At 39.7% G+C, this 16,626-nt stretch overlaps 1 protein-coding gene across 4 annotated transcripts in view; it reads left to right on the forward strand.

Annotated features, from left to right (window-relative positions):
• The first annotated feature begins 591 nt into the window (after nucleotides 1-591).
• sptbn2 (spectrin, beta, non-erythrocytic 2) overlaps nucleotides 592-16,626 on the forward strand; it is a 50,941-nt gene continuing 34,906 nt past the window's right edge. For 2 of the 4 annotated variants that reach the window (XM_069146571.1, XM_069146574.1), the window contains exons 1-2: nucleotides 592-1,082; nucleotides 12,836-13,023. In XM_069146571.1, the coding sequence (XP_069002672.1) occupies nucleotides 12,867-13,023 (157 nt within the window). In that variant the 5' untranslated portion in view covers nucleotides 592-1,082; nucleotides 12,836-12,866. The remainder of the gene's footprint in view (nucleotides 1,083-12,835; nucleotides 13,024-16,626) is intronic. The other 2 variants (XM_069146572.1, XM_069146573.1) reach the window with 2 other exon arrangements.

Here is a 16,626-nt window from a genome sequence, read left to right on the forward strand (position 1 = left end):
GCAGAATGATGTATGGATATAAGAGAGTGTGTGTATGAACTACCAGGGGGCTTTCTGTTTTTAGTAACACTGATGAGGTGAATCCAGCATCTTATACGGATTCCCTTTTTAAGAAATCCTCACAAATTAAGATATAATTGGAGAATTGGAAGCGTTGAGGACCATGTGACATGTTTAAATCCACGATAAAAAAAAAAAATAAAAAAAAAATTTGCTGGCAGGATTTCCCCCATTAAGATCAGTAACAGGCAGCAAGGCCACATGTGAATGTTCCGTTTTAGCACCAGGGACAGCACCAGACTCGAGCACACGGTCTTCCCCTCACTGTTGTTCTCGCAGTGATTGTGGAGAACATTGAAAATGTGCGTTTCGAGACACGTGTGTTTCCGACGTGACTGTGAAGGGACGGAAACACACCTACACGCACGCACACACACCCCCCTCTTCCCCCCCCCCACGCACGCCCCCACCCCCACGCACACCCCCTAACTACCACAACCACGTCCACTCTTTCTTTCTTCTCCCTGTTGAACGGGAGCACGGGGGGAGCGGGAGTCGGTGTAGTAGCTACGGACGGTCCTTCGGATGCTCGGCCGCGCGGAGGAGGCGGGGGGGGGGAGAAGAAGAAGAAGCCGCTGCGGATATCCGTCTCGTACCTGCCTCTAAACGGGGGTCCTCTCGTCGCTTGTTGTGTGTGTATACATTTTTTTTTTCTCCCTTCTTCTCCCTCCCCGCTTGACGGTTTTGTGTGAAAGCCAGATAAAGAGAGCCTGGTTCGGTTTCGTAACGCGCTGCACCGGTAGCAGCGCGGAGGGAAAAGATCTTCTTTTTTTTTTTTTCTTCTTCTTTTTTTTTTTGTCTCCGAGGATGCGGATTTAACGGAGAAACGTTATCAGTCACCTGGATTTTATTTTTTAAACCGTAAAAAAAAAAAAAAAAAAAAAAAAAAAAAATCGAATTAGCGTAGCAGCACGCGACGGTAGCGAAGGGAGCTATTTTTTTTCATGTCTGGTGAAATATCACGTTTAGTGACGCGATAGAAACAATATCGACAGGTTCTTTACCAGAAGACAAAATAAGGGGTAAGCGTGATTTTTTTGTCTTTTTTTTTTTGTCTTTTTTTTTTTTTTTTTTGTCCATTTATTGTCCACCAGCAGCAGCAGCAGCAGGCTGCCCAGTAATAACAAGGCTAATGAGAGAGGAGGCTTGATATTCAGGTGACTGCTGTTAGCTCGCCACTGCTACCAGCTCTCTCCGAGCCAATAGATCACATTAATGTACCGCATTTTCTGTAACTCTTAAAAGAGACAAACCCAACACACCCACCCACCGTGCATCTCTGAAATGTTAAGCTGTCTGGTTGAGAAGTGTCTCACTGCAACGCCTCAGTTATTGGGAACCACGTCTCTATATGTCCTGTCTCTTCTTGCCTTTGTTTGAATCGATGTCAAACGCAGCCACATTTTTATCTGCGTGTTCAATACAGCCAGTCTGTGGATCTTTTCAGCATCTGCTTGTAAACCAACCAAGCCTTGTTGCGTGCCCCTGATTATAATTTGTTTTTCTTCTAATCTTAGCAAGATATGTTACAGTGATGGCATCTTGTAAAGCTGCAGGTTTTTTTTTTTGTTTTTTTTTTTCGACATTGTGGGCTGTGTGGTTATGTTATGATAGGTCAAGAGATTTACACTGCGTGCCTGGCCTAGACTGTGACTCATAGCAGGGATGAATCAGGTAGAAGTGTGTTTTAAAAGGTGCCTTTTACTAGAAAAATATCATTTTTAATTCTAAAGCCAGTGAACGCGTTGTTTTGAAATGTGTAAGTTTGCTAAATGCTCGCCAAGCATTAGACAGCACCTCCAAATCTAGCAGACAGCACAGAGCTTGACATTTACAGGCTACCACGTGCAGAACCGTGTTTTTATGGCCACGGAAACATCAGCCCATTGGAAAAATTGTGGAACAAGAGAAACACATGGACACGCGTATAATTACTTTTAAATCGCCAGTCTTGATGGGGAATTTTTACGTTTTTGTATTTTGTCAAGCATAGATTGGTGGGTGACACCCATGATGGAGAGGGTAGGGTGGTGGTTACAGCCAGATACAGTATATTCAAGGAGTGATGACTATTTTTTTTTTGTTGATTTTCTGAAATATGAAAGGAAAAAAATCAGAGAAAAGGATGAGATTCTGCAAGACAAAGCTGTACCCTCGTTAAGGAGGGCATTGATGGCACTGAACTGCTGTTTTGTGCATTTTTGATTGACACTTTGGCAAGAGATGCTTTTTTTGTGAAACCAAACCCATTGGTGTCTAAATGACGGAAGGGTTATACGACCCTGTGTCAGTGGGTCTTACACCACTCACTGCTGTCTTGTTGGCTCATTTTATATTTAGTGACTGATTTACAAGTCAACTGTGGGGTTAGATAGAAAGCCATGAGTTCATTCTGTTGTATTTAAATTGCCTCCTTGTCCCCCCCCCCCACCTCTTCTTCTTCGTCACCTGGAAACTGGTTTATTTTGAAGACTAAATTTGACAAAATGATATCAGTTAAATAGATCTAGAAATATAGATTCATGTCTAAATAGACAACAAAATCGGCAATAATGTATATTATTTAGGTTAAGAAGTTAGTTTATAATTATTTCATGTTTGCCTAAATTTATTGCTTTCCATTATTTGTTTCTTTTTATTCTTCATGACTCTTATTTACCACTTGGATCATTTTACTTTCCTATGTATGGTTTGGCCAGAACTTCTTTTTTGTTTATATCATTGTTATTTTACTTATTGCAAACTTCCCACTGGATATTCTCATCAATTTATTATCTTTTGTCTAGTCGGGAAGGGTATTTCTGTGTGGACATGACTGCTCAGTTATATACAGCCTCAGATACACTTTATACATGTTTCATAGCCTCTTGTAGGGAGTCTGCAATTTGATTTACTCAATGCCCCTGGTCCCCAAAACAAGCAACAGCTGTACAGATTTTGGTTTAGTTTGACTTGATGGCTTTGGTCTGAATCTCAGTTAAATAATGGAGCAACCTAGCGTAATCCTAATAAAATGACTTAAGCAGCTTTGAGGTCTCTGTCTAAGTAAACACATGCATATGCTATTAAGGTATATACTCTTTGAAATTGTATTTCAATTTAGGAAATGACCAAAGAAGACAAACAGGTTATAAACTTCTTTTGGAGTGTATGTCATTGCACCTTCCATCGTCTTGCATCTTTCAGCACCTCCACATCCAATATAAAGTTGAACTTAACTACTTCCATGAAATCTTTTATGAAAGACAGCATCATGATTTAGTACCATAAAATGGGCTGCAAATCTTACACTTTGACAATCCTAATAACATTTAAGAAGTAAACTACAGTCTGTGGGCTGCCACATACCTGAAAGCAGATGTTACGTTGAGCTGTTTTGTACTGTTCTGCAGTTAAAATCTTTAAAATCTCCTGTGAAGCTGAAAAGTGACCCAATTTCCACAGTGCCACAATGTCTAAATAGTCATATGCAAAATATTGCGGAGGTACTGATCTAAACATTCAATATTAACCACCCTGCATGTCACGTTCATTGTGGAGTAGATCCAATATTACCTTCCTACAGATAGAATTGGTTTCTTTGATAATAATCGAATGAATAGGTTAGTCATTTTCTTTGTTGGTATAAAATGTATGTAAAGTAGTATTGTACCACTAGAGGGCAACATGGTGACTTTCCCTTTGTTGATATTCACCTTGTTGATGGGTTATGGGGCATTGCCGGCAGGCAGCGTTAAGGATAAGGTTGGAGCTGGCCACAGACAGTATATTTAATAATTAACAACATCCCTTTGGGGCTGTAGATGACATCTATTCTCACAGACCTGCCGTGATTTGACAAAATGCCAAATGGGGAAGTTGCAAGGAAAATAACACTGTGTAATTGTGCATCAAAACACTCAGTGGACTTGGAATAATTTATTGGCCAGTGTGCAGATCTTCTGTCTCCTTAATGCTTTGCCCAGCCTTCCTGTGCAAACAACATCAGCCATCATTAGTCCTACTTTCAGATTGTTATGGACAAACTGCCACACTTACAAAACTGAATCTGCCTGTGAGAGAAAAAATATAAATATATGAAATGCCTGTATTTCCTATACTTGCAGAGAATGTCTGTGGAAACATCACATATATCAGCATCTCATTGCAGCGTCCGTGGAACTGAGTCTGGTTGTTCTTCTTGGTAATTGCTGGCAAGAGAGAAAACGCATATTAGTTGAAAGATTATTTTTGTATGAGCTTAAAAAGTGTGTTTAAAAAAAAAAAAAAAAGTTGATTCATTGCAGCTTTTTAAAGTGAGCATTTATCTTCAGGATGGACTTGGAGTTTTGCCGTGATGAAAATGATCTGTTGTTATTCAAAACATTTGGTTTGTGTTTCAGTTAGCACTGCAATGTTCCCTGTAAGAACAAACTGAAACAGACTTCATTAAATGAACCAACATCCTTTCTTTATTCTATATATATATATATATATATATATATATATATATATATATAGTGTGCATGTTGATTGTTAATTCTCACCTCAAAGGATCCCAGTGAGATCATACTTTGTTATTGTGTTCATGGCCACAGGCTAAAATAACTGTGGAGTCTTTTGAGTGAGAGGACAGCTTGTTGTGATGATAGATGGATGAGAAATGTCTGTTAGCTGTCTGGGTGGCTGGCTAGATGAGCAGCGTCCAACAATAGGATGGGACTGTGAATGTGGCCCCCCATCGTGCTGATTCTGAAAATCCCTCTCGAACAAGCTTTTTTTTTTTCCATTCGTGCCATTCACACTTTCATTTTGCTGCAGTGAACCATGTCTCTAACCCAGCTTATGTTGTGTGTAGCAACTGTTTAATGTGCAACTCTTTATTTAACATTTTTTTTTATTTTTTTTTTTTAGGCCCATGTAGAACAACACCGCAAACTACAATGGACAGTTTAGTATGGGTAGTCATTATGTCCTCTCTTGCCTTCATTTATCCAATCTCTTATGTCCAGTTTTGATGAATGTAAAATACCCTGAGAGCAAAACTGTTGCCATGTCTACACTTTGTAGTGAAGACCGAAAAGTGACATTGATAATGGACCTGAAGTCAAAATGTTTTTTTTTTTTTTTTTTGTTTTTTAATCTGCTTGATGGGCAAAATATGGGCACAAAGGTTTGAGGGAACTAAAGAACCTGTGAGGGTGATGACATATTTTCAAAGTCAAATCAGACGAATGCTGTTTATCTTTATTCTTGAAAAGTTGACATTCTGGAGATACAGTTGAGGTTTTCACTCACTCGAACAGACCAGTTTATTTTCAGATTTTCACAAAGTAGGTCAACAGCATGATTAGCATTTTACAGCATCTTTCAAAGACAGTGTGGCCATATGTAGATCATCAAAATGATCCCCCTTAAGCTGTAGCTTTCAAGATGTATATATATATTTTTTTATGTTTAAACCAACTAAAGAAAAGTCAACCAGAGAACTATCCTGAGCAATTGTGTCATCTGCATAAAATATGCATTTTGTTTTTAGATATCATTAATATGAATGGGGAATTATCTCGCATCTATAATTAAACCGTAACCAGTGAGTGCTTTTGATTGAAAGGTTTTTTTTTTTGCTTTAATAGCATTTACTTTTCAGAGCTCAACAATAGATGGCATGCAGTGAATAGCATATACTTTTAAAGCATGAGTGTTGAAATGGTCTTCACTGACCTCAGTCCTCTTTTTCTATACTGACAGCAATAAATTATATTACTGTTGATTTGATGCCAATATTCTTCCTACATAAAAAAAACATTTCTAATGTCCCTTTGAAAGTATTGGAAATACCAGCCATGTCTGGTACGAGTTGGACCACATTAACTCTAAACTTCGACTGCAGGCTTCAAAATTACAAGAGAATATGATAACTGTAGCGCACTGTGTAACGCTCAAAGTTGGAATCACAAACACAGTTAAATGCTGAGGATTTTTGAAAGAGGGCTGTCCACTAATATCCTCTATTTTTTGAATAATATCCCAAAAATGTAGAGAGTTAAAATGACAACAAGCTCTACGAGAGCAGGACAGAGCTGCACAACCTTCGAAAAAGGCCTTTATTTTGTATTTATGACACATTATGTACTATTAAAACTGTATATGGTGTGCTCCTAATACATAAATACCCCTTTTAAAGATTAGGTCATTGGAAGGACTTTGTTCAGCGCCTCTTGCGTGGGCAGACTTTTCATCAGAGATGGAAAGTCCGAGCTGTTTTCTTCCAGCTGTGTTTCATGGGGCACAAAATGTTGCACACCTCCTTTAGAAATCCAAAAGCACAATATCTCACTGCCAGTTCAAGTCATAGAGTCATGTTGAGAAATACTGACGTGGGCAGTATTATAGTACTCAGATACTCATAAAGAAAGCAGTGTTTGTAAACCTCTACATTGTATGTATACCATTTATTGTTTGTGTTCAATTTATGAGTCACTGCCTTTCTGGGGTTCTTTGATATTATATTTAGGTTATGTAGGTCCATATTCATGTCGTAATTGGATCGTTTTGTACGTCAGTTTTTTTTCATTGTCTATGAAGCAGTAAAGCCTTTTCACTGATACATATCTGATGAGTCCAATAACGCACACGCACGCGCACACACACACACACACACACACACACACACACACACACACACACACACACACACACACACACACACACACACGCACAGGAGCAGCCTTACAGGCATGCTGACAGTGCGTATCTCTGCGCTTGGTCTTGTGTGTTTTAAGATGGAAAGAACCATTCCACAGTGGGTGAGTCTGATTTGCATGAATAATTCATTCACTAATGTTTTTCATTTGGATTTTTGGCAGATTAATGCTGCGACTGTCTTCCAGCCAAATTAATTTAGAAGTACAGGTTACGCTTCGGACTCATTCAGCTATTGTAGCAGGACAGGAGCCAAAATCACTATAACTTTTTCCTATTATTCGTACCAATATTAATAGGCCATGCCATGGATGGGCCTGAATTGCCATTGGGCCGCTTTAAAAAGGCACAATATCTCTTTTTACTTCCGAGATGTATGTTGGTTGTACCAGTGGGATTATACCAGATTTGGTTCTTGAAGTAATATTCTGTGAGTTCAGCTATTGAACTTGTTATTTAGATAAGCAAGTGCAGCTTGTGTCACCAACTGACCTGTGATGCACTGCTTCAAAAATGAGACTTTGAAAACGATTGAAAGTGTGACTGTGACACTATTTAAGATAATTTAGAACATACTTTAGAAATTCATAAAATATTCATTCAAATAATACAGTGCTCATTTGGATATGAGATGAAAAATGGACGTCGTTTACAAAGCAGGTGCTTCTTCTTTGTCCATGGATAAGATAAAGGTTATAATAATAGTAATAGTACTTCAACGAAGGAAAAAGAGTATATCATCTGGAAATGTTGTCTATTGATTATATTCAAATATGGTATAATTAGATTGTCATAAGATTTCTTGTCATAATGCATCTACATTAACTCCTGTGTACCTGAAATCAGTCATCTGATTTAAAAAGAATAATTTTGAAAAAAAGTTGGATAAAATAGAAATAAAAAATAAGAAAAGAAAACATCCCTTTAAACATTAAATATGTATTATATACCATTGTGCTGTATTCAGTGCTGGTGCTGAAAAGCAAAGTAACATGTCTACGTGGATGTGTGGCGGGCTCGCTGGCCGCTTGAGTGTTTGATGAATGTGATGCTACAGGTCAACAAAGGACCTCTGCTGTCCTATTCAGCGTGGCATTCAGGCCCGGATCAGCAGCCTGCGGAGGGGCCCCTGATGCATATGTGCCTCTGGCCGCCTCATCTCTGCAAACAGGAAAGGCTTGAACGGCTGGCCTCAACTCTCTGCTGACTCCTCCATTGTGTGGGGCCAGTTCGGCGGGGCAGGCTTTGTGTGCAGCATTTTGGGATCTGCCTCCCCACCCTGCTGGATCATCTGGGCATCACAGGCAGGTTGATTTGGGGCCGATACAGAGATGCCACCTCAGCTTGAACGGAGGCTCGTGGCTGCTTTGCGCTCATAAAACAGCCACACACAGTTGTTTCTTTAATTTCAGAAATGTTTCGAAGGCATATTGACGTATGAAAGATGTTTCACTGATGCCGATTTCTGAAACACATTTAACATTTAATAATTGTGTTATTGAATACCAGAATTATACTGTGGCTTTGAGTCGGAGTTGTATGGCAAGGCTTATAGCTCCTTTGTTTGGCATCAGAGGGAGTGGTTGTGTGTGTGGTTGTGTGGTTGTGTGGTTGTGTGTGTGTCCTATTCTATTCCCCTGGTGCATGGTGGCAGTGTGGCTGGCTAATGTGCACAGGCCCTGATTCTTTGCGGGTGAGTGATTGTGGGCTATATTTCTCTTTTCCTCTCTCCTTGATTAACGGTTGCAGTGACAAACAGAGCAGCTGAGCAAAGGGAAGCAGCACTGGGAGGGGAGGAGCGCTGAGAATGAAAAAGAAAGAGGTGGTGGCGCTGCCTATCATGCCGCTGGCTCTGCCCTGCTTCCTTTACCAGTGTCATTCTGTTTGTGAGCGATAGCCTGATGCGTGTCTGCCCAGTCAGAAGCTGGGGTTTAGCCTCGAGGCAGTCCTCTGTGCCCCACTTTGATTCTTCCCCTTTTCAGAAGCACTATATTTCTGAACAGTCACACTTGCCGTACTTGTCCCGCTTTCCTATTTTAAGTTGAGAAAGCGTAGTTTAGCATATTCGCAAAGGTTACTTTTCATGTCGGCCACACCTCGTTATCCATGTTTTCATTCTGTTCACAGCCCTACGGTGTTGTCCAGTTATTGCAGTTATAAGTGGCTTATATTATAGGTTCTTTGGTATTATTTCTTTCTTTTTGTCTTGATTACACTAGGAAGTGTTCAGGGAGTAATTTTTTTTAATGGCATATTGATATATGAAGGATAAGTGACAGATTAAAAAAAAATCTATCATTACATTAATGCGTGTCCTTTGTTATCTATTGGTGGATTAGGCCTCGAGGGGATTTTCTTTCATAGAACCTCTTTTATGCCCCCTTTTTTGTGCCACATCTGTCTGGCTGCCTGTCTGTGTCTTTTTTTTTTTTTCAGCTGTGCTGTTTGAAGTTGCATTGTGGTAGCTTTGGGGGGGCTATCATCTGATGTCTGCAGAAGCATTGTTTATGGAAAAGATTGTGCTCGAACAGATCCTCTACGTCTTTTAGCTTTGTAGCAGAGGGGCTTCTTTTCTGTCACTGATTTTTTTTTTTTTTGTGTGTGTGTTTTTTCTCTGTCTGTGCAGGGGGGAGGCGCTTGCACATCACTCACACTGGCTTGAGTGTAGGTGTTGAACCGACCCATTTTGTGTGCTGAATACTGATACTCTACATGGTTACATGCTCAGTGGGTGGATTTGTACGTGTGGCTGTTAGAAGCATAGTGTGTGTATGCGAGAGGAGGGCTGGTGGTGGTGGGGTGTAATAGGTCAGCTCGGCTTGCATGTGGGGTTTTTATGCCACACCGTGTTGTGTGGAAGGATGAGTACAGTAGTTTGTATCATAGTAGGTCAGGGGATTGTTTGTCTGATCCAGTGAGGAGCGATTAGTGCAGACACTGAGCCGAGCCTCTTCCTTCCTACAACAAGGGGAGGATTTCTCCTCCCTTGCTATTGTGAGACTTGTGTGACACCCCCCCCCCCCCTCCTACTCTTCCCCTCCCCCCATCCTCCATCCCCCACCCTAGTTCACCGCCTCAAACAGATTGCCATGGTCATCACTGCCAGGCCTGTCCTGGATAGCGTGTCCTCTTTGTCGCTTTTGCTTCCATGCTGTGTGACGTTTTGGTTTTTTAAGCTGCGTAGAAATCTAACCACTTAACTCTTTGTCAGAAACACCACACTACAAGCAGTCGCTTAGTGTAGGTCTGCCTTCACTTTTCATTTATTCTTTTATTAATGATCCCTATAATTTGCTACGGTGATGAAGAGGGCATTAACTTAAGAGTGTGTTAAGTTGTCAATCGATGGTTGGGGACTGACTGTGTAATAGCATTTTTAATTACTCAACATTCAAGAATAAATATTATACTCATAGGGTTGAAGGCACTAGCCAAGATGTGGAGTGAGTGGCGAGGTGTCAGGTCGGGGGGCGACGTGAAGGCGTTGTTCTGCCTTCTTCTCTAATCCCTGCATTTAGTTTCTATTCCCAGCCACTTCTTAATCTACTACTAATAGGATTTGCCATGTTTTTTTTTTTTTTTTTTCAATATAGACAGAATGTCTGTGATTTGTTTGACCCTAAAAATTGTAACGTTTACTTTAGGGATGGGATGGTGGATATTTAGCATCCAAGCATGGTCTGCGGGTTCAAAATGTATTTTACGAAATGTTATGTTTCAGTTATTAGATGTATTGTAGCATAAGTAGTAAATTTATTTGTATGTGAAAAATATAATTTTTTAAGTATATTTTACATGGCATATCAATATTAAAGTAGCTGTTGTCCTGCATAACAGAATTAACTATGACCATGACTCTAACAAAATCAAAGCCTCTTTGGTTGATAACAACTTATTTCAAAACAAACCTCAATGCATCCACCACATAATTGCTACAATATTGCATCTTATCACCCTCTTTCTTGCTTGTTTTCTGTCTTTATCCATACTGCAAACTATCCCATAAATACAACATTGCCAAAAAAAAGATTGTCCAGAAAATACTAAACAAATAACATAATTGACTGTTTCACACAGTGAGTCGCCCCATGCTCTTCAGCCACAGATCATTTCTGTGCGTGAACTCTCTCCTTGCAGTTTGAAGACAGTGCTGTACAAAGTGCTGTAAAATAATGTTGGAGATTTCATTTTATAAAATGTAGCCCACCTCAGTCTCTCTTTATCGATACTACTCAAGGATGCCATTGTCTGTCTCGTTTTTCCACTTAATGATGGAGGAATAAATATGGGCCCAATCCTGCTGTACGCAAGAAGTGCACAATACCAATAGGCGTTGGTTCTGGCAGCTCTTATTGATTTCCAGGTTTGATTTAGAGGGTACATTGACCCGATATGGCAGAACAAGTCCAAGAATGGTACCAGCGGACACATTAATGACAGCTTAACATCCAAACAGATAAATCTCTGCCATCGACTATTATCCTGCTTTTCAGTCACACTTAGAGAAAAGAACAGGGAATGAATGCATAGCCTCATTATGTTATGTGTTGATCAGCTGGCCCACTTAATCTCCCACAGAGTGCCGCCTTGTTTGCTCTCTCCCTTCCATCTGCTCTCTGCAGCACAATCTAATCTAACAGAGGCTAAAGTCAACTTTTCTGTCTGGCATTAAGAACAAAGTTTAGTTTACCAAAAAGTTAGAACTGCAGTTTGTATCATCAAATAAATGAATTGAACATTGATCCAAAGGGGAGGGTTAGCAGTTCTCAAAATACCTTTTTGAGCAACCGACCACTTTTCTACCTTTTGTCCTTTCTCTCATCCATCACCTCCATATTCTGTCTCCCTGAAAACGTCCGCCACAGCTACTAGAGACAACAGAAGATAAACTAACAGGTATTAGCAAACTGACTACTCAACCCTGTCTATTAATCTGTTCAATGCTCTTAGGCAAATGGCCTCAGTTAGTTAATGGGTCTCTCTGGTGGTGGTGGTGGTGGTGGTGGTGGTGTGTGTGTGTGTGTGGTGGGTGGGGGGTAATCTTAATGTTGGTCCCCATTGTCTGTCCGTGCATAATACTAAAGACAAGACCTGTCTGGTTATATGCACTTAGTGTTGTCCTTTGTTTTTGACAATGAAGTGAAATTGCTAACAAAAAGCACATTGTTACCGATAGCACATGGCTGATGTTCATATATCATATCCTCTATTCAGATTTTTCTTTTTTTGGTGTACCTAATGTCAAAATACTAAACTTTCATCCCTGCTACTGTCAGTTGAACTGTTAGGTTGGTACTACTGTCTTTGTGACATTGAGGATTCATCCATGTTATGTTATGATAATATGATATGATTGGATATACAGATTTTTTTTTTTTGGTAGTTGCGGTATTTCTGTCTGGAACAGCCATATTATCTTGGATATATAACATTACTTGTGCAGTCATACAGGAATTTATACCCATTTCATCTGAATAATTGTCACATGCAACATTAAATGAAGTCGAGGAAATAATGCCGTTGCTTCTGGCTCAAAATCTGACACTGAGAAATCTGACCTCCTTGTGTATGAAGTATTGATTGTTACCATATTCGGTAGCCTTGTTTTTTTATATCTGGATGCTGAGGTGGTGCAAACAGCAGGATAGGAGGGATGTTGCATGGCTAGCAGTGTTGCAAGGACAGTGACTGAGTGATGTGTTCTCTGGGTTTTTGACCACTAGTAGGGTCTTAACGTTTTGCTGTTTGTATCATATATTCTACCAGCGCACTCACAAGTTCTAATTAATGTGTGGAGTTTTCTCTGCCATCCAACACTCAGGATAAAACGAGATTACTGGACTACCATTTGCTGTCATTTGAACATATAAAACTAGAGTGTAGCTGGGCAGCTGTGTGGAGAGTGTAGGTGATGTGCTCCTATTGAAATAGAAATAGATGCTCAGTTTCTAAAATTGAATCTTCAAAACATTAGCTCACAAACATTTCAAGTGTTGGTCTTGTGAAGCTTCTGGTATTATGCAACGTCTTCTCCCTGCTATGTATAACACTGACTGTGGATGGTTTTGTGTTTCTCTTGTCTAAATTGTAGGTTGAATGTGTTTTCCTCCAGCCTGGACACCATGAGCACAATATCGCCTACGGACTTTGACAGCTTGGAAATCCAGCAGCAATATAATGACATCAACAATCGCTGGGACCTGGCAGCAGAGACTGACTGGGATAATGAGAACAGTTCGGCACGCCTCTTTGAACGCTCTCGCATTAAAGCTCTCGCAGGTATGTCACACTTCAGGATGCATCAAAGTTCTTTACATGCTTAAATTATATTATTATGCACCGATATAGAAATATTTGGTTCTGTTTCAAACATGAATTTGTCACAATTTGATAACAGGAGTGATTGTACCTCATACTTCTATTTCCAGTTTACAGTACTATAACACTGCAGTTATAACGGTTCAGTTTGTTAGGTACACCTGTACAACAAGGTACAATCCAATACAAACACTACATTGTGAATACTATGTTTTGTTTTTGTTTTTTGTTGATTAAGCTCTGATCATTTTTGAGGCTGCAGTCAGTAATTTTGTTGTGTTAGAGTGGATTATCTGAAAGGTATTTGTAATATTGCAACTCAATAGTGCCAATAGTTAGGTAATAGACATAATAGCATGCGTACGAGTCTCTACACCAAAGTTAAAGTGAAAAGGGAAAAACGGTCTTCTTGTCAAGTGTTAACTAATCTTTAGTTGATGGAAAAATTGCAGTGCCTGCTCCATTAAATTGAACAATGTGGTAAATTATGTTATGATCAAATAATACAGTCAAAAGACTTGAAAAATACATTCTCAACTGCAAGCAAAAGGGACATTCAAAGATAAGTTTGGACTAACATTTTTTTATATTTAGGCCAATATGTTATTAAAGTTACAGTTTTAAATAGAAGAGTTTGAGAAACAGATGACAGTTGTGACAAAACCACACACTAACAGTAATGTGCAAAAATCTAATTGGGCTCTGTAGACTGGGAACAGATTAGATTCTTTTCTGTCCCAAAAGGCACAATTCTCTCTTTATAGGGCAAGACAGGAATACCTCCAAAAGGAGGTCAAAGACAGCCAGCTGCATAGTCAGTTCACCAAAGAGCAGCTTTAGTCAGGTTCATTTGTTTCTGGATAAGAGGGGTTTTTGTGCCAGAGCTTTCTGCAGCAGAACTCATGTTATGTGGTTTTATTGAAATGAAGGAGGAAGCCGTACTTTTGAATAAAATGCTAATGTTGCTTTGATGATAATTTTATTTCAAAACTTACGAGCCTACCCTTGAGTCTTGACATCCTTCCGAACTGTGAAAATGCACGCCTGTCTGGCTTTGTTGGAAGCTTCAAATAAGGTGACCCAGGTAAAAATCCTGATGGCCTTATTTGCGGTTTCATTACATTCAGTGTATGTCTGTCTGTGTCTGTTTATTAATCTATCCTGTTCGGGTCGATATTCACATCCTATCGATAACAACTCTGTTGTTAATAGTCAAAACAAGTTGCAGTATCTTAAAGAACCCAGCAGAGGGGAGCACCAGGCAGACACCATGACACACACACACACACACACACACACACACACACACACACACACACACACACACACACACACACACACACACACACACGCGCGCTACTAAAGTAGTCAAAGTATCTCTGAAAGATAAACCTAATTTCACTTACAAATGGAGCCCACCTCGTGTCCTCATTCAGTAGAAAGCACCCTTTAGGTGAGCTGTATTCGGATTGTGTACACATTGTGCTGTATTTAAAGATATAGTGAGTTTCGCTGTCATATAATTATATTATGTTGCGCCATGCTTTAGTGTGTGTACCCCTGAGTGAATGCTTGTGATACCATCTCAGTTTAACAAGTGTGGACTTGATGTGCACATTCTTTCATGTGCTACAGCAGCCCCCCCGAGGCTCAGCTCCTGCCCACCTTTTACAACTTCTCCCCAAATGTCGTGTTCTTCTGCATTCTGTAAGGTCCTGCTCACTTACACTTCTCACTTACAGTGTCTCTCAATCTACTTTTCTTTATGTAATATGATCGTTGGATTTCCTAGTTTACACTTCTGGCATATCTTCCAGTGGGTTGGAATCCTTTTACTTCTGGCCTTACAGCTGTGGGTGCCACTTGTTTCACAAGAGCATTATAATTTGCATCTACTCTTCTATACTGTGTGGATAGCGAGGCAAGCTGTGCAAATTTGCATTATTTTAAGCAACGCCCTGCTTCACAGTTACATGTATTTACTTTCATTTACTTGTATTTCCACAGTTGCAAAGAATAATTAAAAAAAAAAAAAAGTATTTGAAGCACTTTGAAATGTATCCAAATGAACACTGTTATTCTTCACAATACATATGTAATTACATGACAAACCAGTTAAATATGGAATATATTGAGACTATGGCTTTATATTTGATGGATATATGATGAACTAAAAAGCACAAGTCATCAAAAATCATACACTCTCTCCCATTTGGCCACAGTTGTAGACATTGGTACTCAGACTTTAGTCGCTCTCATGAGAAATCAAGCCTATTAGCTCCAGAGGGATTCCCCTTCAGATCAGATATTTACTGGCAGTTTTGGGAGTATGGTCCAGCCTTCCGTCCTCCTCTGCATCTTTTGAAGGGGTTGTGCTCTGAGATGGATAGAATTTGTATGCTCGGCAATAGATCTCCCCTTTTCCCACTGGTAGTGCTTACTCCCCCAGCAGCTTCTGTCTTTTCCTTTTTCTCGTCTGGGTTCATTCACCACACCACGCCATCATTAATTATTATTAATTCTGGTTTGCTCAATGCAAGAGTTTCTCCCACATTTCACTTTAACAGATAACTCAGTTTTTTTTAAATTTTTTATTACGACACAACATCCACAAAGTAGCCTGTTAATCTTGTTCAGTACATTTCTTTATCAGTATATCCAAATGATTGATGGTTATCAGGAGGAAACTGTTTTTAACATATGTTAAGACGCATGTGCCAGACGTACTATCTGCCTGCTGTCACATCTGCGTCTGATGTTAAATGAGATTGTGATGTCTGATATATGCCCAATGGGCTCCTAAATGGGCATTACTGTGGTTTACTAGTTTTCTCACTGCACGTGACCATAACATAGCTTCTGTTCCTCAGAGGAAGTGTGTCCTCGTTGGATCTCATTAGTCCAATCCCCCTCCTCCATAAATACCTAGTCACAGAAGGCCCGGGGCATTTTGTCCGCTAATGAGACCCATCCAGATGCTGCCAGCTCATCAGTACAAACACAGATCAGAAAATAATGAGACTTTTACACCACTGCGCCCTGACCAGGCCAGATCAAAAAGCTATCTGCTCATAAGAAAGGCTATGACCTTAGTGCTCACTGTGTTTATAGTCTTGTGTAATTCTTGCACTGCCATTTATTAACTCTGTAGCTTTGCACTACAGTTAGATTCTTCAGGGCGCTCAATTAAAGACCGCAGGAAGTAGTACATCTTCCATTCACTGTTATTCACTTCTCAAAATGTATTTATCAATACATTTGCATTAAGGAATATCAACAAAAAAAAGTTCTGCACACATAAACTTGCATTAGATTTTGAAATATGCACAAAAAGCTGCAATTACTGTTGCTATGAAATAATGTTACTTTGTTCATTGATAGAGGAAAATACTTGTTTTGAAACTTCAAAATCCCAGCCCAGTTTCCTACAGTGTTTGCAAACAGGCTTTTAATATGACAAATGAAAATACCATGATAACAAAAAAGAAAATACATTGTCTCCTTAACAAGAGGTAACATAATCATTTCCATACTTGTCCCCGATCTAGTAAGACATGAAATGTG

The sequence above is a fragment of the Embiotoca jacksoni genome, unplaced genomic scaffold, assembly GCF_022577435.1.
Source record: "Embiotoca jacksoni isolate LCO1_2020_lvr unplaced genomic scaffold, fEmbJac1.0.p SCAF_13, whole genome shotgun sequence".
NCBI lineage: Eukaryota > Metazoa > Chordata > Actinopteri > Embiotocidae > Embiotoca > Embiotoca jacksoni.